At 39.5% G+C, this 25,718-nt stretch overlaps 1 protein-coding gene across 3 annotated transcripts in view; it reads left to right on the top strand.

The window, feature by feature from the left end:
• The window catches only part of LYRM4 (LYR motif containing 4), a 163,909-nt gene that overhangs the window by 62,692 nt on the left and 75,499 nt on the right, over positions 1 to 25,718 (top strand). The window contains exon 3 of one of the 3 annotated variants that reach the window (XM_041769883.1): positions 17,079 to 17,115. The exons of the other annotated variants lie outside the window; for them this stretch is intronic. Coding sequence (XP_041625817.1) covers positions 17,079 to 17,115 — 37 coding nt within the window. The remainder of the gene's footprint in view (positions 1 to 17,078; positions 17,116 to 25,718) is intronic. 3 annotated transcript variants of the gene reach the window in all.

Raw genomic sequence — 25,718 nt, forward strand, 5'->3', positions numbered from 1 at the left:
AGTGACAAATGCTAATGCACCAGGGCCAAATGTTCTAGCACTCAAAGGAACTAGATTATCAGGGCTTAAATTGGGGTGAGTTGGCTTGCTGGTGCACCAAATTTTTCTCAGGCGGTTGTCTGGAAATTTCCTAGTCTGGTTTTTCTCAACTCCAGAACCAATCAAGATTCAGCCCATTGATGAAACTTTTTAATGAAATCTGGCAGTTCAATCTGTTCTTTACTAGTGAAGGCCAGGATTGTATAGATTTCACTAGATCATGTGTTCCTTAACTTGCTAGAATGTTCAGTGTATGCCTTTTTTCTTTAAATAACAGCTTTATTGACTCTCTCTCAAATAAATAAATAAATAAATAAATAAATCTTTTTTAAAGGAATGGGGAGCACCTGGGTGGCTCAGTCAGTTAAGCATCCAACTCTTGATTTCAGCTCAGGTCATGATCAGGTCACGATCATAAGGTCGAGCCCCTCATCAGGCTCCTGCTTGAGATTCTCTCTATCTGTCTTGCACACACTCTCTCCCTCTCCAATCATCCCATGAGCTCATGCTCTCTCTCTAATAAGTAAATCTTTAAAAAAATAACAGCTTTATTGAGACAGAAGTCACATATAAAATTCACCCTCTAAGCTATACAATTCAGTGACTTTTAGTATATTCGCAGAGTTGTGTGACCATCACTACAGTCATTTTTTTTTTTTTTTAAAAGCATGCCCTGCGAAATTGGTAAGATGTCATATTTTTCTCTACTTGCATGCAACCCTTGGTTTTCTAAATGCCTATTTCTCATACTTCGCCCGTCAGCTCATTTTATTTTATTTTTTTAATTTATTTATGATAGTCACAGAGAGAGAGAGGCAGAGACACAGGCGGAGGGAGAAGCAGGCTCCATGCACCGGGAGCCTGATATGGGATTCGATCCCGGGTCTCCAGGATCACGCCCCGGGCCAAAGGCAGGCGCCAAACCGCTGCGCCACCCAGGGGTCCCCACTACAGTCATTTTTAGAATGTTCTCATCACCCCAAAAGAAACATCATACACATCATCAGTGACCCAATTTCTCCCCAACCCACTCTCTCCAGCACTTAGAAACCACCCATCTCCTTCATGTCTCTATGGATTTACCCCTACTCTGGACATTCATATAAATGGAATTTATTTTTGTGACTGGCTTCTTCCATTTAGCATAATGTTTGCAAGTTTCATCCATTCATAGTATGTATTGATACTTCATTCCTTTTTAGTAGCATTGTATGACTATATCACATTTTCTCTCTAAGATGAACATTTGGGCCATTTCTGCTTTTTTGCTATTATCAATGATGCTGCTATGAATACTTGTGTACAAATTTTAGTGTAGATGTATGTTTTCATTTCTCTTGGGTATATACCTAGGAGTGGAATTGCTGGGTCACATGGTAACTCTGTTTCACCTTCTGAGGAATGCCAGCCTGTTTTCCAAAGTAAGTGCTCCATTGTACATTACCGGTCAGCATTGTGTAAGGGTTCTGATTTTGCCACATTCTTGCAAACACTTCTAGCAATCCCAGTGTCTGGGAGGTAGTATGGTGTCCCTTTTATACATAAAACAATCAGATTTAGATCGGAAAGCTAATGTTGACCTAGTTGCTCTTGGGATATTCAAGGGAAGGTTAAGATTGGTTTTAATTTTTATGTATTTATTTTGTCCACATGAACTTCAGGCCAGTCCTTCTCTACATCTAAACTTCAGTTCCCTGAGAACCAGTTTAAGCCCTCGTGGATTTTACAGTGTATATAAGAGTTAGGTATGGCTTGGCAGTGTGCATTGGGTAGGGAGGGGTTAATTCACATGATCAGCAGCTCTGGATGAGAATGCTATCAGGCCCTCCCTGAGCTTGGATTGAAGAGATGAACTTCCCAGATGATCTGAGTGATGGGCTTTGCCTTCGTAGTGCCTCAGTAACTCTTCTACTATTGGTTGATTTTTTTCTTAACTTTACCTTAATTCCTACAGAAATTCAACTACTGTCTGAAAAACATAGACCACTAAGTCAGTATATCTTTTTTATATCCTTATTCTTTACAGATCTGATGTCGTTTACTCCTTGAAACTCCATATCTGGTCCTCTCTTTCATGTAAACTGTTGGCCTCAGTCTAGTAGATATTTATACTTGGGTATTTTATAAGCACTTGAAACCCATCATGACCAAAACTTAATGAGTTACCTTCCCCTCAACTCATTTCCTTTGTGAATTCCCAGTACTTCCATTCTCTTGGTAACCCATGCTCTAGTGCTTGCTCTCCCCCATGCACAGAGAATTAAGCCTCGACTGTGTCTGTGATCCATTTAAAATCAGTCTAAGACTCTTTTCAGGTCCTCTACAATAGGGTACATGGGAATATTAAGGTATGTTCTGAGGTACTACCCTAAAAACTACCTTTTCTTTAGGTTCTGGCTTGGTATATGCTGTTCACTTATATAATCAGGTCTAACCAACTCAGGTACTTGGCTCACCCTTTAGCTAAGCCAATGTGTATCACAATCCTTGACTCCTCTTGAATACTTTCCTTGCCTCCCTTATCACAGATCACCAGTAAGCATTCTGTTTTCTCTGTAGGACTACTTGAGGTTCTGTTAGAGATTCCTGTGGACTAGGTGCTCATCTGTTTAAATATAAACAGATTTTTTTTTTTTTTTTTTACGCTTTACATTTTATTTCCACGAAATGACATCTTGTTTTCACAAAGAGGTAGGCCATCCTCTCCAAAAGAGGCTGCCTTAACTTCTAGGGGCAGCCACAGCGGTACACCCAACCCATCCAAAACAAATGTCAATAGAGGTGCTTCTGAGGTACCAAAACGATAAAACAATAAACTTAAAAAGCAAAACAGAAATACATAACCCATTCAACACACAGTGAAGCAGAGTCTATCAAGTACCCTGAAGCAGTCCGCACGGCGAGGACCGGTGGCACCTCAGACAATGGTGGCAGCTCCGCCGGCCAACATGGAGGCTCATGAGGACTTCCTAACCCAGTCTCTGTCCCGTGTGGTTCCATCCCATGCTCTATCTCAGAGCGGCCCAAGACCTGGCCACAGGGAATTCTCCAGACTATCTCAAGCTCGTGTTGCCTGGCAGTCCCTCAAATGTCCCTGGAGCATGGTCTTCATGACAGAGACATACCTAGATAAATATAATCTCACTTTTAATGTGAAAGCACCCTTTGTTTCCTGGCAGCCTAATTTCCCTCGGCATTTATAGTGGTTAGATGTGTATTGATGGGCATTACTCTCTAACTGTGTGTGTCAAAGTACTTTGGGAGGCTCATCAATCTTGTGCTTTTTTTTAATTGACATCAATAATGTGTTTGCATTTATCAATATTTCCTAATTGCCAAGTTAAAACAGTGGAACTTCTATAATAAATCATGCCCACAGATATCTTCAGACATTAAGGCTTTAAGGTTTATCAATATTTTGATGTATTATAAATTGTTTTTATGAGGACTTTTTTTCCTATGAGAAAGAAGGAACAGTATAGCAAGAGACAGAGAGAATTGAGTCCCCAGTGTTACCATATAAAATTAAGTTAAAGGGCTAAATCATTCCAATGAAAAGAGAAGAAAGCTATTTCCCAAGCCAGTACAATACGTTCCCATAAAGTTCAGCGTTACTGTCCAAGTGAATGCTGGTGTGTCTCCCCTGCGAGTGATGTGCTGTGCCAAGCCTGTTCCTCGGAGAGTAATTTGGACAAAAGGACAGTTTGCACTCCTGCAAAAACAGAGCTCTTTATCAGCTCATTTTTTCAGGAGAGGAAACTGAGGCTTTGTGAGCTGCAGTTATTTACGGAGAGTCAAACGGTGGCTTCACAAGGCTGGGACTCAAACCCAGGGCTTGCAGAGTCCATGGCTAGGTTCTTTACTATTCAGGGACAGACCTGACCAAACTCCCAAAGTCGAGGGAGACCCACAGGTTTCAAGGGACAATCCACATCATCTATTAGGCATTTGAAGACTCTAGAATGTTTGCTCAGAAAAAAGATGAGGGATCCCTGGGTGGCGCAGCGGTTTAGTGCTTGCCTTTGGCCCAGGGCGCGATCCTGGAGACCCGGGATCCCGAATCCCACGTCGGGGTCCCGGTGCATGGAGCCTGCTTCTCTCTCTCTGCCTGTGTCTCTGCCTCTCTCTCTCTCTCTCTCTCTCTGTGACTATCATAATAAATGAATACATAAATAATACATAAATACATAAATAAATAATAAATAAATATTGAAAAAAGATTAATGTGAAAGGCTTGGGAGGTCTGTCCTATACGCGAAGGCCCTTACCATGAAGGAGATTAGACCTTGTCTTCTGTGCAGACAGGCAGCAGAAGTAGGGCAGCCCTATCACCTGCTGAGGGGCGGTGTTGTGCCATCGTTTCAAGTGTGTTGTGCCATCGTTTCAAGTGTGGCCCCAGCAGATCACCCCTCAGCCACTCACCAGCCCCTGCCCTTGGGCAAGTCGCTTGGCCACTGTGTGTCCCACTTTCCTGAGCTGAGATGAGAGTTTTGACAGTACCTACATTATAAAGTGGTTGTGAGGATTCAGTGAGTTAATACGTGAAAAGTGCCTTTGATAAAGGTGCTCAGCACGTAGTAAGTGTGCCAAGTGCCACTGTTACTATTATTATATTTTAATTTTTAATTTTTATTTTTTATTTTATTATTTTATGATAGTCACAGAGAGAGAGAGAGAGGCAGAGACACAGGCAGAGGGAGAAGCAGGCTCCATGCACCGGGAGCCCGATGTGGGATTCGATCCCGGGTCTCCAGGATCGCGCCCTGGGCCAAAGGCAGGCGCTAAACCGCTGCTCCACCCAGGGATCCCTATTATTATATTTTAAAGCCAGACTAGGTGTGAGGAAGAAAAAAAACACTCACCATTTATACATTAATCATGCAAATCTTATTTATGAGACACTGTTTTAGACAGTGGGACCCAGCAATAAACAAAACAGATCTAGGCCCTGCCCCTGCCTTCATGCTGCTTATATTCTGTATTAGAGAAAAAGAAAATTACTATGTCAATCAGTAAAGCAGCCATTCGGCACCTGAATGAACTATTTCTGACATTGCCACCCCTGCCCTTCTCTGATAATCACTGAGGATGGCCAGGCACAGGCTAACTGAGGTTATCGTGAGAGAGAGGCTTGCTACTGTGAGCTTTTATAATGTTCTAACATCCCTCTGCAAAGTAAGGTTGATTTAATGCAACCAGTGGTTAAAACATCAATTCTAACATTGCTTTACTTTAAAACTGTCTGTCATTCTCTGGATCATCGAGGTGAGGTGGGACGATTATGCAAGGACAATCCTGTGAGGTACAAGAAGGAATGGGACTTCTGCTGATAATTTTTATCTCATTTTTTTAATGTGTATTATTGTACATATTTTATAATGTGCATAATTTTAATAGCGCAGGAGCACATGTGAATAACGTCTAAATAAATATAAATGTACATTACAATGCACACATAAACATCTTTTGCTAATGAGGTAAACGATTTAAAAAGCTTGAAGTCTGCTGCTGTAAGTTTTACTAAAATGACTGAGCTTTGTAGTCAGAAGCTATTGCAATAATGAAACAGTGTTTTTATATTTTCCTTATTTCTGATGTGGTCACTTATGGATAATTTTCAACTTTAAAGGTAATAGTTTTCCACATGAATGGAAAATTTAATCATACTTTCTCCTCTACTGAAGAACTTAAAAATCAATCATGACAATATTTAATGTTTTTGTGGGAGTTAATGGTTTTATTGCGTTTAATCCTCCTTTGAGCCCATGAAATAGGTCTTATACCCACTTTGGAGATGAGGGAACAGAGTATTTTAGAGATTATACCCACAACTCAGCAATTAATCATTTTGCCAGAGAAGAGAAATTTTATTTTTTTTTTTAAATTTTTATTTATTTATGATAGTCACAGAGAGAGAGAGAGAGGCAGAGACACAGGCAGAGGGAGAAGCAGGCCCATGCACCGGGAGCCCGACGCGGGACTCGATCCCGGGTCTCCAGGATCGCGCCCTGGGCCAAAGGCAAGCGCCAAACCACTGCGCCACCCCAGGGATCCCGAAGAGAAATTTTAAAACTAAGAACTATAAAGCTGATGCTCATTACTAGCAGTATACCAGAAAGTACATTTTAGCATGTGTCAAGGTGAATGCTGACCAGTCTCTCATGTTGCTAGAAGGACTGTGACTATTTTTTCTTACTAGTTTACCAGAGGAAGTAACATTTCTTTTCTAATCCCCAAATTGGGAGCATGAAGGTGACTTTTAATTAGAGGCAAATTTCAGTTAGGGAGACAGTCTGCATGTTCTCTCCCTCCCCATCCCCATATATCAGCAGTCAGGATCCTTAGTTGTGGTCAACAAAAAACAACTCTGGCTAATTTCAGCACAAAGTAGATAGTTAAATATGTGCTCAGTTAACAGTGATTTCCTGTCTGTGTTCCTTACTCCCATTAATGTATAAGGTTCTTGGAGAAAGGGAACAGAGAGAGAATTTAGAAGCTTGAACAGGAAAGTTGGGAAAAGAATGATGCCTAGAAATTAGTTTTCTGCTAACTATTGGTTGATAAAGATTTATGTGAATCTGTTGGATTTCATCTGGAAAGCTTTTTCAATAGCATGAAAAGCAGTGACGTGGGGTTCACAGACCTACATTTCCACTGTTGAGCTGTGAGATCTTGGTTAGGTTACATAACTTCTAAGTCTCAGTCTTTTCTGCTCTGAAATGGATGAAATGATGGATTAATCTGTAAGTCTTCCTATGAACTGTCTCTGCTAATAGAAATATTGCATGTCTACTCTAACACAATAGCCAGTAGCTGCATGTTGCTGTTGATTCAGCACTTGAAATGTGGCTGTTTTAGCTAGTGGCTACCATATTGGACAGCATAATTCTAGAGCATTCTATGATTTTCTGGATTCTGCTGGTTTACCTATCATGGCCTAGAAGGTAGAAAAGATGCAAATCAGAACTTCACATTGGTGAAGAATTGCATTCATAGTTTAATATCTAATTATATGTCAGGAGAGAAGAGCATGCTCTAGAAATTCACACACATGGTGTAAAAAGCACACGATTTGGAGTTAAAGGATCTGAATTTGAACTCTGGCACCACCAATCATGAATACACCAGCCCTATCTGCCATACAAAGTTTTTAGAATCAAATGAAATGATAAATGTGAAGCTCTTTATAAATATAAATTCACTTCATGTGCATTAGTTATTCCATTATTACATGGAATCAGTACAATGATCCTACTAAATTATAGATATCTCATAGCTTCTCTTAGTTTTGGGAGGGTTTTGTTCATTGGTTTTTGGTAAAGATCAAGGATAGTGAGTGAAAACAAATACATAAAATGCAACATCTAGTGTTACTTCATAACTTCTTACTTCCTGATCTTTTATTTCTTTTTCTTGCCTTATTGCATTAACAAGGACTTCCAGTGCAGTATCGAAAAGAGTAGTGAGGGAGAAAACCTTGCCTTGTTCCTGATCTTAGTGGGAAAGCTACTTCCTCACTATTAAGTAAGATGTTAGCTCTAGGTTTCTTTATCAAGTTGAGGAAGTTTCCCTCTATTCCTACTTCACTGAGAATTTTTATCTTATTTCATAACTTAAGATTTATTATTTTAGCCCTTGCAGCTAATTTGTTTGTTATTTCTTTCCTTAGAAGTATTTCTTGGGATCTGATTTACTACTCCTAAGTGATAGAATGACTCCTTTTCAGATCCCAAAGATAGAGTTTTATGATGGTTAACTTTATGTGTCAACATGGCTGAGCCAAGATGCCCAGATATTTGGTCAATTATTCTAGATATTTTTACGAAGGTTTTTTTTTTATAAGATTAACATTTAAATTGGTGGGCTTTGTGTAAAGCAGATTACTGCCTATGATATGTGGGCCTCATCCAGTCACTCACAGGTCTAAGTGGAACAAAAAGCTGACACCTCTTCACCCTCTACCCCTCACTGAGCAAGAAAGAGTTCTGCCGGCAGATGGTCTTTGGACTCAAACTCTAACTTCTCTCTGTGTCTCCAGTCTGGTGGCCTACCCCCTACTTGCTAAGCCTGTATAATCAATCACAGGAGCCAGTTCCTTAAAATAAATCTCTTTCTGTATATACATCTACATATACTACATACATATATTCGTATATATGTACATATAAACACACACTATTGATTTCCATGCCCTGTTTAACATGCTTTTAAACTATCAGATCAAAAAATAAAAAATAAACTATCATCATATTTTTGTTTAAGCCCCTGAAATTAAACATAAATTATTCACTTCAATTATTCTTAGGTAACTGTAAGTTACAAGTGCCTTGGTACTGTATGTCCATTTTTCTATTTCCTTACCTTTGTCCTCTACCTCCTAACCACACCATATATGCAGATTTTGATTAGAGGCTTGTTTTAAGGAGCTCATTACTTAGATCGTTAGGTAATATAGAGAACAACTTCAATTTGCCTTTTTAGTACTTCTGGCTAGCTGGCAAAATCTACTTTATTTCCCTCTCCCTGATTCTCTTAAGTTTCCCACTGCCTTTTTTTAAAGACCAAAATGGGAAGAAAGAAGCCCTACATACAGAATCTGCCTGCTAATGTTAAGTCTCTTCCTAGCCATTTTTCTCTACTCCCTCTGTAAAGATGACATGCTTTAGAAAGAGCCAAACAGCCCTGCCCTACCATCACGTTTCTTCAGTGGGAGTGACTAATGACCTATAACTTGAGAGTCTTCAGAAATAGGACTCTTAATAAGGCTAGCAAGACATTCTTTAAAGTGTTTTATGGGGAAATAATCACATGTAATACATGGAGATGCTAAAATAGAGCTTATTACTCAACAGGAGGAGAAAGTGTAGTCACTCCCAAGTTTCTTTTGTGATATCCACCCTTTAACTTTCTTGTTCAAGGATCTTGCATTTTAGGCTTTCTCTTATAGGACACCATGCTTTTTATTATGGTGTCTACCAAACTGCAAATGAAGATTAAGCTTTTATGCCTAGACACACATTGGATACATTATGGTTATGGCTTGTTGTGGGTTTTAGCTCTACATTCACTGAAAAGAGTTGATCTGCTCACGGGGCAGAGCAGCAGTGCTCCTCCCACAGAGCACTTTCCCACGTGGACTGTGACAAGCCCCTCACAAGCAGAGGGGGATGCAGGAGGCACAGAGGTCTAATTGTCCCAACAGTATAGTAATAATTAGGACCTCAGAATTTTCTTTAATGTTTGCATTCACTTTTTTTTCTAATAGACCCTTGCTACATGTCACCTTTGGGATTCTGTGAGGAGGGCTTTTTCAGAACACTTTCAGAAAAGTCTGCACGTTTCTAACCCTGCTCACCTGGTGAGGGAATCATTGTATGACATGGCCAGACTCTGCCCTTGGGGCCCTCCTTCCTGTCCTAGCACTTCTCTTTGCCCAACTCCCCCTCCACGCCCTCACTGTTAGTCATCTGCCTTTGAAAGTGACAGCATGTTAAAAGTCATTCACAGGGTCCTATGGCAAGTATACTACTCAGCAAGGAAGTAGACGGTGTCTCTGAAGAAGTGGACGATAGATGCATTCATTGCTTTTCTTAATTTCAGGCTTTCATTAGCTCTCTATTTTGATTAGAAGTAGTTTCTTAGTTTATTAATGTTGCAGGAGGGAGCACCAGCATTTTGTTATACGATAAAAATCTCATCTTAATTTTATAATGCCTGTGATATTTACTGATAACATGTATGGGAGGTTTGCAAATTTAACTTTGAGGAGGTTTATGATTCCCTCTTCTAAATGTGTGCTCTACTCAGTGTGCGTTGCTCCAGTACCTGTGGTAGGAACCTAGGATAGTTTATGGGCTATTAAAACCAGCATGTCAAGCATGTTTCCTTGGAATGAAAAGTAGCATGTTCTTCTGGATAGTTTTCTTCTTTAAAGAAATTATTTTACTTGGACTTAACTTATGTAAAAGAATGAACATTTTACCCTTTACTGAATTCTACCAATGTTGGCATAATTTTTTGCCATGTTTACCTCATCTGTTTCCTTTCCTTTTGTTTTGTTTTGTTTTTGTTTTTTCTTATTGAACTGTTTGAAAATAGGTTTCAGGCATAATAACTACCTCCATATAAATTAATGTATATCTTTTTAGAATAAGAGCATTCTTCTATATTTATCACAATACTATTCTCATACCTCTAAATTGAACATTGATACATACTATGGAGCAGTCCATACGTACATCAATACATACTATGGAGCAGTTCAAATTTTTCCAATTGTCCTACAGTACCTTTTATAATGTCTTTTTCCTCCTAATCCAGAATCCATTTAAGGATCAAGCATTGCATTTTGTAGTTATGTTTCTTATGTCTCCTTTAACAGAGAAGAGTTCTTCTGCCCTTTTTTGATCAATTTCATGACACTGACATATTTAGTCTAGAATGTTTCCTAATATGAATGTGTGAGATTCTTTCTCCCTCATTACACTCCGAGTAATCACTTTGGCAGGAACACTGCTTTGGTACTATGATGTTCTCCCTTTGCATCATGTGAGGAGGCCCCTAGTGCCGGTTGTAGCATTATTTGTTTATGCTAAGTCTCATCATTTCTTAGATTGGAGTTGACCAGATATTTCCATTATAAGCATCCTGTTTCTGTTTGTAATTAATAAATAACCTGTGCCCCTCATGATTCTGGAGTCCTGATGTCGAGCCCTACATTGGGCTCCCTGCTCAGCATGAAGCTTGCTTCCCCCTCCCTCTGCTCTTCCCCCCAATTCAGGTGCTCTCTCTCTTTAAATAAAATCTTTAAATCTCTCTCTCTCTCATAAATAAATAGATAGATAGATAGATAGATAGATAGATAGATAGATAGTAAATAAATAACCTGTGCCCCATCAACCTTTCACCAGTAGTTTTCAGACCCATTAACATACCTTGCCTGAATTATTTACTGTGTGGTTGCAAACTGTTAATTTTTCTTATTCCCTTGTCACCGAGTTTGCTTCTGCAGATCACTGGGGGGCCCATTTTTAATGAGGAAAAAAACTAAATTACATTCAGGTACATTTCTCACTAATCTATCTTAATTCTCCCAGTCCAACAAACTCCTTTCCCTAGCCCAGTTTTCAATGGAGACGGCCCCTACTAACCCATTTTGAGGTTTTGTCTTAGAGTTCTATTCTTCCCAGAATCACATGGCTCCACTCTTTACACTCAGAGGCTTGGGGTCAGTCTGGTCTCAGAAGGACTTCAGATCATTCCTTGAATTGCCTGTGATAATCAGTCAACCTACATGGACCACCGGCATGAACACAAATGGAGACCAGGTTCGCCTCTCTACCCCCCTGAGGATCATAACTGCACACTGGGTTTATAACATCTTTTTACCTAAGGTATAGGGAATAGTTCTCATGTGAATCAGTTCTCTTTACCTCATGATTTTTTTATGGCTTCTAGGATTCCATTTTATGCCTTACCATGATCTGTTTATTCTGTCCCCCAAAAGTAGAAATTTTACTTGGTTTCTTTTTATTTTTCCCCCTATTACAGACAATATGGCCAAAAATATCTTTATGTACATCCCTGACATTTTTCTTAAGACAAGTTCCTAAAATTAAAATCAGTGGTTTTTTAAGGTATTGAGGCAATTTCTTATAATTATTATATTTTTTAAATTCCAATATAATTAACATACAGTATTAAATTAGTGTTAGGGATGCCTGGGTGGCTCAGTGGTTGAGCGTCTGCCTTCAGCTCAGGGCATGATCCTGGAGTCCTGGGATCGAGTCCGGCATTGGGCTCTTCGTGGGGAGCCTGAGTCTCCCTCTGCCTATGTCTCTGCCTCTCTGTGTGTGTCTCTCATGAATAAATAAAATCTTATTAATTAATTAATCTAATTAATTGGTTTTAAGTGTACAATATAGTGATTCAACAATTCTGTACATTACTCAGTACCTATCATAATGAGTGTACTCTTTCTTCCCTTTCACCTATTTCACCTCTCCCCCACCTACTTTCCCCTCTGCTAAGCCTGAGTTTGTCCTCTCTAATTAAAAGTCTGGTTTTTTGGTTTGTCTTTTTTTTTTTTTTCCTTTGTTTGGTTTCTTTTTCCATGTAAGAGTAGAAATCGTACGGGATTTGTCTTTTTCTGACTGACTTATTTTACTTAGCGTTATACTCTGTTGCAAATGGCAAAAGATTTCATTCCTTTTATGGCTGAATAATATTTCCTTGCATATATATATATATATATATATATATATATATATATGCCACATCTTCTTTATCCATTCATCTACCAATGGACACTGGGATGCTTCCGTAAGTTGGCTATTGCAAATAATGCTGCTTTAAACATGGGGATGCATATATCCTTTTGAATTGGCATTTTTGTATTCTTTGGGTAAATACCCATTAGTGCAATCACTAGATCATAGAATAGTTCTATTTTCCATGTTTTATTAAACCTCCATACTGCTTTTCACAGTAGCTGCACTAGTTTGCATTCCCACCAACAGTGTATGAGGTTTCCTTTTTCTCAACATCCTCACCAACATTTGTTGTTTCCTGTCTTTTTTATTTTAGCCAGTCTAACAGGTGGGAGGTGATATTGTAGTTTTGACTGCATTTCCCTGATGAATGATATTGAGCATCCTCTCGTGTGCCTATTGGCCATCTGTATGTCTTCTTTGGAAAAGTGTCTGCTCACATCTTCTGTCCATTTTTTTATAGATTTTTTTTTTTAAGATTTATTTATTCATGAGAGACACAGAGAGAGAGAGACAAAGACATAGGCAGAGGAAGAAGCAGGCTCCTCGTAGGGAGCCTGATGCAGGACTCGATCCCAGATCCCGGGATCATGACCTGAACCGAATGCAGGTGCCCAACCACTGAGCAACCCAGGCATCCCTCTTCTGTGAATTTTAAATAGGATTATTGTTTTCTGGGATGCTGAGTCATATAAGTTCTTTATATATTTTGAATACTAAAGCCTTATCAGAGATGTCATTTGCAAACATCTTCTCCCATTCACTAATTTCCCTTCTGGTTTCATTGTTTCCTCTTATATGCAAAAGCTTTTGATTTGATATAGCCCAGTAGTTTATTTTTGCTTTTGTTTCCCTGGCCTCAGGAGACATATCTAGAAAGATGTTGCTATGGCTGATGTCAGAAAAATCACTAGGCCTGTCCTCTCTTCAAGGATTTTTATGGTTTTAGGTCTCACCTGATAAATTTAGATCCTTAATCCATTTTGAGTTTATTTTTGTGTGTGGTGTAAGAAAGTGGTCCAGTTCCATTCTTTTCTTGTAGCTGACCAGTTTTCCCAACACCCCTGATGAAGAGATTGTCTTTTTTCCATTTTCATATTCTTGCCTCCTTTGTCAAAGATTAATTGATCATATAATCATGGGTTTATTTCTGGGCTTTCTGTTCTGTTCCATTGATGGGTGTGTCTGTTTTTGTGCCAATACAATACTGTTTTGATTATAACAGCTTTCTAGTACAACTTGAAATCTGGAATTGTGATACCTCCAGCTTTGCTTTTCTTTTTCAAGATTGCTTTGGCTAGGGGGATCCCTGGGTGGCTCAGCGGCTTAGCACCTGTCTTCAGCCCAGGGCGTGATCCTGGAGTCCCAGGATCGAGTCCCACGTCAGGCTCCCTGCATGGAGCCTGCTTCTCCCTCTGCCTGTGTCTCTGCCTCTCTCTCTCTCTCTCTCTCTCTCTCTCTCTATGTGTGTGTGTGTCATGAATAAATAAATAAAATCTTTAAAAAAAAAAAACAGATTGCTTTGGCTAATCGGGGTCTTGTCTGGTTCCATTCAAAATGTTAGGATTATTTGTTTCGGTTCTGTGAAAATGTTCTTACTATTTTGATAGGGATTGCATTAAATCTGTAAATTGCTTTGGGTAGTTATGGACATTTTAACAATATTTGTTCTTCCAATCCATTAGCATAGAATATCTTTCCATTTGTGTTATCTTTGATTTCTTTCATCAGTGGTTTACAGTTTTCAGAGTATAGGTCTTTCACATCCTTGGTTAAATTTATGATCTTTAGTATAATTGTAAATGGGATTATTTTCTTAATCTCTCTGCTGCTTCATTATTAGTGTACAGAAATGCAATAGATTTCTGTATATTTATTTTGTATCCTTACTGAATTCCTTTATCACTTGTAGTTTTATGGTGGAGTCTTTAGGGTTTTATATATATAGTATCATGTTATCTGCAAATAGTGAGTTTTACTGCTTCCTTACCAATTTGGATGCCTTTTATTTCTTTTTCTTGTCTGATTGCTGTGGCTAGGACTGCTAGTCTATGTTGAATAAAACTCTTAAGAGTGGACATTCTTGTCTTCTTCTTGACCGTAGGGAAAGGGAAAAAGCTCTCAGTTTTTCAACTGTTGAGTATGATGTTAGCTATGAGTTTTTCATATGTGGCCTTTGCTATCTTGAAGTATGTTCCCTTTAAACCTACATTGTTGAGGATTTGTATCATAAATGGATGTTGTACTTTGTCAAATGCTTTTTCTTAGATCTCTTGAAATGAACATATGGTTTTTATTCTTCCCTTGTTAATGTGATGTGTCATGTTAATTGATTCACAAATACTAAACCACCCTTGCATCCCAAGAATAAGTCCCACATGACTGTGGTGAATGATTTTTTTAATGTATTATTGCTTCAGTGTGCTAATATTTTGTTGAGAATTTTTGCATTTGTATTCATCAGACACATTGGTCTATAGTTCTCTTTTTATAGTGGAGTCTTTATCTGGTTTTGGTATCAAGGTAATGCTGGCCTCATAGATTGAATTTAGAAGTTTTAATTCCTCCTATATTTTGGAATAGCTTGAGAAGAATAGGGTGTTTTTTTTTTTCAGATTTTATTTATTTATTCATGAGAGACACAGAAAGAGAGAGAGACAGAGACAGAGACACAGGCAGAGGGAAAAGCAGGCTCCATGCAGGAAGCCTGATGTGGGACTTGATCCTGGGACTCCAGGATCAGGCCCTGGGCTGAAGGCAGCGCTAAACCGCTGAGCCACCTGGGCTGCCCGAGAAGAATACGTATTAACTCTTCTTTAAACGTTTGGTAGAATTCACCTGTGAAGCCATCTCCTCTTGGGATTTTGTTGTTGTTGTTGTGAGTTTTTTGATTATTGATCCAGTTTTGTTGCTGGTAACCTATTCAAATTTTATTTTTCCTCCTGCTTCAGTTTTGGGAGGTTATGTTTCTAGGAATTTATCCCTTTCTTCAAGGTTATCTAATTTGTTGTCATATAATTTTTCATAATATTCTCTTACAATCTTTTCTATTTCTCTGATACCAGTTATTTCTACTCTTTTATTTCTGACTTTGAGTCCTCTTTTGGGGGGGATTGTTTTTGTGTTTCTTTTGTGGTGAATCTGGCTAAACATTTATCAATTTTGTGTTTTGTTTTGTTTTTTTCTAAAGAACCAGCTCCTGGTCTTATTGAACTGTTCTATTGTTTTTTTTTTTTTAGTTTTCTATTTACCTCTGATCTTTATTATTTCCTTCCTTCTACTGGTTTGGGGTTTTTGAGGGTTTTGGGGGGGTTCTTAAGATTTTATTTATTTATTCATGAAAGATGCAGAAAGAGAGACACAGGCAGAGGGAGGAAAAGCAGTCTCCATGCAAGGGGCCCGATTCGGGACTCCTTTCCAGGAATCCAGAATCAGGCCCTGAGCCAAAGGCAGACGCTCAACCCCTGAGCCACCCAGGTGTCCCTCTCTTTCAAGCTCCTTGAGGTGTAGGGTTAGGTTGTTTATTTGAGATTTTTCTTGCTTCTTGAGGTAGATCTGTATTGCTATAAAATTCCCTCTCAGGACAACTTTTGCTTCTTCCCCAAGACTTTGGGCCATTGTGTTTTCATTTATATTTGTCTGCATATATTTTTTTTTTATTTCCTCTCTGATTCTTGGTTAGTCCATTCATTTTTTAGTAGCATATTATTGACCTACATATATTTGTGGTCTTTCCAGATTTTTTTCTTGTGGTTGATTTCTAGTTTCATAGTGTTGTTGTCAAAAAGGATGTATGAAAAAAAAAAAAAAAAGGATGTATGGTATGACTTTGGTCTTTTTGAATTTGTCAAGAATAGTTTTGTGGCCCAATATGTGATCTAGTCTAGAGAGCATTTCATGTACACCTTAAAAGAATATATATTCTGCTGTTTTAGAATGGAATGTTCTGAATTTATCTGTTACATTCATCTGGTCCAGTTTGTCATTCAAAGCCACCTTTTCCTTGTTGATTTTCTGTTTGGATGATCTGTTCACTGAGGTAAGTGGGTTTGAAGTTCCCTACTATTATTGTATTATTATTAATACTACTTTTTATGGTTGTTACTAATATCTGTATATATTTGGGTGCTCCCATGTTGAGTGCATAAATATTTATAATTGTTATAACTTCTTATTGTATCATCCCCATTACTATCATATAGTGTTTTTGTCTCTTGTTACAGTCTTTGTTTTAAAGTCAGTTTGCCTGATCCTGCCACTTTCTTCTGCCCTGCAAAGTTCTGTTGAATAATCAGCTGGTAGCCTTATGGAGTTTTCCTTATATGTAACTATTTTCTCTCACTGCTTTGAAAATTGTCACTACTTTTTGATATTTTAATTATTCTGTGTCTTGGTGTTGATCTACTTGGCTTGATTTTGTTAGGAGATAATCTGTGCCTCTTGGATATGGATTTCTGTTGCTTCTCTAGATTCAGAAAGTTTTCAGCTATTATTTCTTCAAATAAATTTTCTGCCCCCTTTTCTCTTTCTTCCCGTTCTAGGATCCCTCTTATACATATATTATGATACTTGATGTCGCTGAGTTCCCTGAATTATTCTTATTTTGCATAATTTTTTTCTCTCATATCCTCAGTTGATTACTTTCTATTACTCTGTCCTCCAAGTCATTGAGACATCTGCTTCCTCTAATCTACTGTTTATTCCATATTTTTAATTTAATTTATTGTGTTCTTCATGTCTGATTGGTTCTTTTTTTATCTCTTTGTTAAGGGTCTCACTGATGTCCTCCACTCTTTACTCAAGTCCAGTGAGTATCTTTATGACCATTACTTTAAATTCATATGTATTTCTTATCTCTATTTTGCTTAGGTCTCTTGCTGTGATTCTGTTCTATTATTTCATTTGGAACATATTCCTCTGTCTCCTAATTTTGTCTGTCTCTGTCTGTTTCTCTGTGTTTGGAAAGTCAACCACATCTCTTACTCTTGAAAATAGTGGCCTTATGAAGAAGAGGTCTGTAGTGCCCTGCAGTGCAGTGTCCCCTCTTCACAAGAACCTGGTATTTCAGAGGTGTCTCCTGCGGGTTCTGGGTACATCCTGCTGTTGTGGCTATGCTGCTTTTTCCTCTAGTCCAGTCATCTGCAGTGGCTCTCTTTACTTATTGTGGGCAGTGTTTGGTCCCTGTGGTGTTAGTGGACCAGTCTGGGGCTTCCTTGGGCTTGAGTTGAGTCAGACCAGCTGTTTGTGGAAGACTAGAGCACCAGACTGCAAGGTGCTTTCCCTGTGTGGTCCCCTGAGAAGCTTTTACTGGTGAGTAGGCCTGTAGTCATACTAACTTAGGACAGTGCACTGCTGGGGCCTGAGTAGTATGTGGGGTTATCGTTCCCTCTCTCTGGGGCAGAAGTGTCTTTGGAGTGGTGATGACCCCTTTTGGGGGTGCTTGCACACTGCTAGGCTTGTAGCACCGCTCTGGATGGGCTGTCGGCAAGAACATTATGGAGGGGCAAGATCTGCAACATGCAGAGGGGCTGGATGAACAGTGCTTGCTAGGTTTGCTCACAGGCCCAGGGGTGCAGGCCTGCAGCACAGGAACTGTGGCAGGCCTGGCCAGAGGGGACAGATCCACTGGAGTACAGTGGTAGGGGGAGGGGGAACATTCGCAAGTTAAGTTGCTGGTTCCTGCAGGTGCCTGTGTATTTTGCGGGGAAGCAGAGGAGAGAAATGCCACCTGCTAGCTCTTTTGTTTCTGGAGGAATCGCCCAAGAATCTCTGTCCCTCCAGAACAGCTCTGCGATGAGTAAACAGCTCTCCCTTCTATAGACCTCAGCCGGGTTTTCAAACTGCTGTTTTCATGCTGTATCTCCTTAGGCTGTTTGTTGTGCTGGCTCTTTAAGGGCAAGAACTCATTTCCCCTCCCTGCTCTGAACCAGCTGATTTTTAAAATTCAAGGTTTTAAGTCCCACTGACTGTAAGAACTCCTGATATTCAGCCCCTCTGGTTGTCAAAGCCAAATGTTGCAGGGATCTGCCTTCCCGGCCTAGGGGTCTGTTTCTCTCCCCTCCTAGCACCTGCAGGTCCCTCCCTCCCACAGAGAGCCCCCGCAGGTGCGTCCGCTCCCCATTGAGTCCCTTCCTTGCAACCTCTTGTCTACATTTAGCTGCGCAGTTTGTTTTGCCGTCTTCAGGTTGTTTTCTGGCTTATTTATGCAGCTGTGAGTCTTACCTGGTTGTATCCTGGGGAGGAGGCGAGCGTGGGGTCCTCCTCATCTGCCATCTCCCCAGAGATCTGGCTTTGAGGTGGATTTTAAAGACGGTGCCTTACATCTCACAAAAGCTCTTCACCCTTTCCCCAGAAATAATGTTCACCTACATATACATAAGTTTTGCATAAGATATCTGGGTTTCTTGAAGCCGTGGGCTCAGGTTCGGAAATCAGTTTGCAAGATTTAAGTATGAAAATTAGCCAAGACCACATTCTCCAAGGAGCTCTCTCATGCCTACTCGGATCATACCATTTTATGATTCCAAACACTAGCTTTAATTCTGATAAGTAGTTGTGAGACTGTTAGGAGCTTTTCTATTATTTGTTGTTAAGAAATGTGTATGACTGCATCCGAAATTCTCACTTTTCGAGAGAAGAGTTGGGATATTTTATATTCATAATTAGTTCCTACAGGTTCTCTTGTAATCCTCAGTACAGTGAACACTTACCTCTCATAATCAGTGACTCACATTTGTTCTCCATAACTAAATGCTAGTAACTCTGGTTATGGAAGTTTGGGGAATAACACTTTGAGTTTGAAGTTCCCTGATCCGTTACATAAATTCAGTTGTTCTAACCTAATGTATTTATACTATGGAAGACTAACTTGAGAACCTAGACTGACCAATCCATAGGTCTGATATATTTTTCCGCTAAAGATCTTAGAATATACCATGATTAAGTACCTTTGATTTTGACTGTTGGGACTCTAGGAACATCCCACAATGGGAATTGCAACCTAGATTTTATTTATTTATTTATTTATTTGTCTATCTATCTATCAGAAAGAGAGAGAACAAGAGCAGGGGTGAGAGGGAGAAACAGACTCCCCATGGAGCAGGAAGCCCAACTCAGGGCTGGATCCCAGGATCCTGGGATCATGACTTGAGCTGAAGATAGACACCCAACCAACTGAGCCAACCAGGCACCCTGCAACCCAGATAGTTTTTAATCTTTCTTTCATTTGGAATGGAACATGCCAATGAATTCTTAGCAGCATTTACTGGGGAAAATATTGGAATTTTGAGGTCACTTAAATCAATAGCTGTCCAGGGCACCTGGGTGGCTCAGTGATTGAGTGTCTACCTTCAGCACAGGTCATGATCCCGGGGACCTGGGATCAAGTCCTGCATCTGGCTCTCTGCAGCGAGCCTTCTTTTCCCTCTGCCTATGTCCCTGTCTTTCTCTCTGTGTTTCTTCTGAATAAATAAATAAAATCTTTTTTAAAAATCAGTCAATCAGGGACGTCTGGGTGGCTCAGCAGTTTAGCACCTGCCTTCAGCCCAGGATGTGATCCTGGAGTCCCGGGATCGAGTCCCACATCGGGCTCCCTGCATGGAGTCTGCTTCTCCCTTTGCCTGTGTCTCTGCCTCTCTTTTGATGTCTCTCATGAATAAATAAATAAAATCTTTAGAAAAAAATCAATCAATCAATAGCTGCCCTTCCACCTCACCATTAAAACATAGGAATTTTAATTCATACTGTCTACGTCATTCCCTCCAAGTACTCAATATTGGGCAGCTGATATATGGCACAGAGATTTCTAACTGCATTATGTTCCAAGAAAATGTCTAACACAAAAATGCTTACCAAGATGTCAGAGGAAGATGACTGATTTAAGTGATGTTTTCTGGGGTGCTGGGTGGCTCAGTTGGTTGAGCATCCAATGTTTGGGCTTGGGTCATAATCCCAGGGTCGTGGAATCAAGCCCCACATCGGACTCCACACTCAGCTCTAAAATAAATAAACAAATCTTTGAAAAAAATTTAAAAATAAATGATGTTTTCTGGATTAGAGTCTTCAGTCACATCAGAGGTGGTCAGTCGTACTGTGCATGCATGCGTGTGTGTGTTGGGGGGGTGTGGTGATTTCAATTAAATGAATAACATCAAATTAATTTTCAGTGCACAGCCTAGTAGAGCCATCATATTTCGTTGATTCTTCATTAAGATAGTTCAGAACAGAGATGATACTACTACAAAATACCAAATGAATTTTCTTCTAAGTAGATTTTTCCTAAGCAAAGTTGCATTGTGCTAAAATACATTTATACATAGGAGAGCATTTAGAAGTCAAAGCTATTTTTAAAAAATGTGCATTCTCAGTTTGAGCCGAACTGTTTAAAAAAAAAAAAAAAGACCTCAAGGAAATCAATTATTTTGAGTCTATTAAGGAATTTACTGAGACTCCAGTACTGTCTATTCTGTGTGCTCAGTGTAATACTTTATATACCAAAATGAACTCAGAACTGATTCCAGGAAAATCCTATGAAAAAATTAAAGCAGAGAAGAGTGTGATCTCAGTGTGTGGTATTTGAGGCAAATTAGAAAGCAAGCAACTGAACTCAGATCTGTTTCTGCCCTTAAATCACTAAAGGACCTTGGGAAAATTGCATAAAATCTCTTCGTCTTGTCTACTAAATGAAGATGCCAATATCAGCCTACTTTTCTACTTCAGGAAAAATATTCCTTGGGTCAGATCAACTTCTGTTATATAAAGAATCATTGAACATAGTAGTACTCTAATAAAAATGCCTAGATTTGGGACAACAGTGGTCAGATTCATAGGGTAAATGAAGCATGTATTGATTTTTCAGACAGGTGATTTAGCCATCTTTGTGAGGGTTTTTTTTTTTTCTTTTCTATATTTTCTGAACTCTTTGTGCCAGCATTGCTAACCATGTAGACAGATTCATTTAACTCTTTTTAAGGAAAGTTGCACCTATCAGCAGAATTGAGTTGTAAATAGTGCTTTTGTTTCCTCTGTCCAAAGTACCATATGAAGTAATATAGAGCTTCATGGTCCCTAATGCCTAGGATTTTACAATCAACATTAATTCGTGTCAAAATATAGAGGCTGTGCGCTTGTTGGTCAGCAGACAGCTGTGATCAAGAAGGAGAAAACTTTTCAAGTCAGATCTGCTGTTAAACCCTCAATTGTGATGTTAGGCTAACGACTTAATTTCTCTGAAACTCAGTAAAAATGGGGGCTGTTGTGAAATTAAGGTAGGATAATAATGTTTTATCATCTGAAAAGCAAGCATCAAGTAAGAATTATTTGTAAAAGGAAATGACAAACTGTAAGATGAAAGAGTTTTATTAATAATGATAATAGATCACATTTATTGAGCACTGACGTCGTATGCTAAATGATTTACATGCACTGTCTCATTTAATCTTTCAGCCAGGACTATGAGATGAAGAAACTGAAGTTTAGAGCAGTTAATTATATACCCGTTGTCATTAATAAGTAAGGGACCCAGGATTCACACAGACTCAGAGCCCCAGCTCCTAAGAATCTACCTGATATGATGATCATTGTCAAATGTTAGAGTAAAGGGGAATAGAATACAACCAATAACCCCCTGTGATTTGCAAGTTGGGTAACTTGGTCTTTCAGACATTTACATCTCTTTACTTACAATTTTTTGATCAAAATACTACATTTTCAAGATAAAAGGCAGAAGAAAGTTGCTTTCACTCTTTTCTCCTGACTCTAAATCTCACTTCCCACATTAAGATTCTTATGTAGCCTTCTAGAAATTTCCTGTACATTTAGAGGTGCAGTATATGTGTATGCATATGTGTGAACTCTTCTGTTTAAAACAGATAATATTATACTAAAAATACTCTTTTACAGTCTCTTTTTTCCCCACTTAAATTCTCCCATACCAGAACATACAACCCTTTCCCCCTCTTTAATGGCTAGATGCTATTCCACAGTGTGGTAATTTAACTAACTGGTGATGGACATTTAGTGACCTCAGCTGTTTGTCATCATGAGCAATGCACCCACAAACATCACAGTACCTGTCTTCATGTCGAATAAAGGCCTAGAGGAGGAAGAGCTGAGTCAAAGGTGTGGGCATTGAAAACACAGCCCAGCATTCCCATGCTGCCCAGTTGGCTACCATCCCACCAACCCTGTCTTCACCTCACTCTAGAGCCCCAAGAATATCAAACATTGTCCTCTCTGTCAGTCCAACTTGTAGAAGGTTGTACGGGTCAAATTAAGGATAGTTTATGTTAGCCAGCTCTGTTTTTCTTTGTTAATTTATTCAGTTTTATTGTTTCCTGTCATAATTATCACAAATCTGTTTTCCCCATATTTCATTTACTTTTTGGCCTTCATTACTACATTTTTTTAATACAGAGGATTTTAATTTGTGTGTAGTTACTTTTTACATTATTGCCTTTAAATTTTGCATCATGCCAAACTCCCAATCCGAGACTCCAGAATTCTCTTGTATTTTCCTCTGGTGCTTTCATAGGTACTTTTTCATGTCTAATTTTTGATGCATCTAAAACTTACTTTAGTGTAATAATGGAGGTATGGGTTCAGCTTAACTTTATCCAAAATGATATTCCCTTGTCCTAATACCATTTATCGAATAAGTAGGCATCTTTCTCCTAACCAAACTTACCAGGCCAGAAATTTCAGTTCCCTCCATTTAGCTCATAAAGAAGCACCCGTTATTTTTACCCAAGTTAGTTCAGTCAGTTACCACAGTTCCTGCCTCCGAAATCCCACTAATTTTCAGTTGCCCACCCTCCTTAAGCCTCCATTCTCCCTCTGTTGGCTCCAACACTCCCTCTGTAAAGCACATTCGCATTTCCCACTTAGTTCACTTAGGCTTCTTTGCTTCCATGTCAAGCTCCTGCCCTCCTTGCTTCCCTTGTGCTACACTGTCAAGTTCCATCTCCTCATCTTCCTTTCACACTGCAACCCCTGTCATCCCAATGATATGCCAGCTCTTCCAGAAGTAACCAGGTTCCTAATGGCCACAAATATTGTCCAACCAGGCATTCTAGCAGTGCCTGACACCTCTGAAGAGCCATTCTAGAGGTCCTCTGCATTGTTGGCATCCTCACTCCTCACTCCCACCTCCCACCCCTGCCAGTCTCCTTGGCTGGCCCTTCCTTTCCCTCTGATCACATCCACCACCATGATGCATCTGTCCCCCTTGACGATGACTGTTAAGTCTGCCTCTAGTCATCACCTCCCCTTGGAGCATAGACATTGAAACCAGACAAGCCTTCTGGGATCTCAGCTGCTCCCACTTACCAGCCCAGTGATCCTTAGGAGCTACTTACTGTCTCTCAGCCTCCAAGTGGGTCCATCTCTCCTACAGGATGCTGGGTTTCATATGGGCAGAGACTCCATAGTGTTGTATTTTGTATTGTATTTTAAACAAGATGAGGTTTTGCTGTATTGAGGGCCCCACTCTGTGTCAGGTATCATACTGTGGACTTTATACAGCTCGTCTTTGACAAAGTAGGCATATGTATTCACTTCATATTTCAACCCGCCATTTGAAGCCAGAACCCATCTCTTCCCATTATCTGTTAGTCTTTCTCCAGAAGCTTAGCCTCCATCAGAAAGACAAGCTCTGTTCTAGGAAAATCCTCACTGTGGCCACTTTAGATGTCTGTGCTCAGCCAACATCCCCCTGACTCAGCCAACCTCCTGTCCCCCCAACCCCAGCACAGCGTCACTGACAGACACATCTTCCCTCATTCATTCATTCATTCATCCATCCATCCATTCATTCATTCACTGGACAAATAGCTATCCTTCGTGCTGGACTCACCTGGACATTAGAACTATGGTGGTGGTAGGCAGACTCAGCCCTCCAGGCACAGGCGCAGGACACTATTGTAATGAGGCAAAGTAAGTACAAGGACCGCAGAACACATGGGGTGGGAGGTTGGGAGAAAGGGCGCTGTTCAAGGGGAGGCTCCCAGGAGCGTTAGCCAGGGGAGGGCGAGGGCTCTGGTGAAGAGAGGCTTACTGTAACTGCAGAGAGAAGCAAGAGCTGGAGACCTGGGGGCCTTGCACCCCATGTGTGGGCTTTATCCAGAGGGAGGGGCCCCTCACATTTTACTTGGGAGCAGCCACACAATCACATTTGTTCTTTCGTTCCTCCACACAGCTCCCTGTCATTCTGCTGGTATCTACACGCATCTTCTGTTTACTTATTGCCCTTTGGAAGTGCCTCGGGGCAGACTGTTTCTTCAACATGACAACCTAGAACACTTCCTGAGCCGCAGTCGGCACTCAACAGAGTTGGTGTGGAAATGAGTGAATGTTGAGGCAGGGTATATGATCGAGAGTCTTCTTTTCCTTTAAAAAAAAAAAAAATGAACTCAAGAGTTATTTATATCTTGTTTATTTTCTTTGGAGAACCAGACCCATTTTCTAAACACCAGATGGCTTAAATCAGTTTATTAAAATGTTAATATGGTTGAGCTTCATAAAATATAAGCAAGTCCTTTTTGTTTTTGTAGGATTCTGACTTCTCCTCAGAGTAAAATCAAGCCTTAATAGAAGTGTGAACACTAGGTTGTTTGTTATCTATTGCCTTCTAAATGGGGAAAGAAAAGTACAGCTGTTTTTCTTTTAAAGAGACAGCTCTTTCAAGGAAGGAGGGGAGACTATCCCAGGGATTTATAATTTTGAACCCCTTTATTGTGAAATGCCACACCACTCGCCATTTGTATTCTGCTTTAGATTTTTGGAATTTGCCTATTTATTTTAATACACAAGATATATCATGTAGACATTAAAAATATATAATAAAAAACATTTGTCATCAAAAAAGGCAAGTGTGAAACCAGGAAAACAGACCACATTTCCCCCTTAGTCCCTTCCATAAAAGCTTTTGATACACAAGGAGAGAAAAGGAAACTTGATTTTTATTATTCTTAACATCTCAAATAGAGCTTTAAATAAGATGCAGGCTTTCTTATTTCATGGCCAGATTCTTTTCCCTGCCCATTTTGTTTATTTCTAGCCATGTAGCCAAAAGATGAGAAATTACCCCTTTTGTACCATATACTTGATTCAGTGGATCTGAAGGGGGAAAGGGAGGATGTGGGATAAAGACAAATGAGGTCTGATGTGAAACTCACAATAGGACATTGTATGCAGATAGAAGAATTTGACTCAGTAGTAGGCTCTCTGGACATGTCTTAATAACTGGGATCTCATAGAATTATTCTATTGGTACATGTTAATCCCTTTTGGTGTGGAACTAAATAATAATAGTTCCAAATATAATAATGATGATAATAGTAAGAGTAATAATAATAATGATGACAGCTACTATTCATTTTGTTTCTTTTACTCCAGACACTATAAACGTATTTT

This window comes from Vulpes lagopus, chromosome 10, assembly GCF_018345385.1.
Source record: "Vulpes lagopus strain Blue_001 chromosome 10, ASM1834538v1, whole genome shotgun sequence".
In the NCBI taxonomy this organism is placed as follows: domain Eukaryota; kingdom Metazoa; phylum Chordata; class Mammalia; order Carnivora; family Canidae; genus Vulpes; species Vulpes lagopus.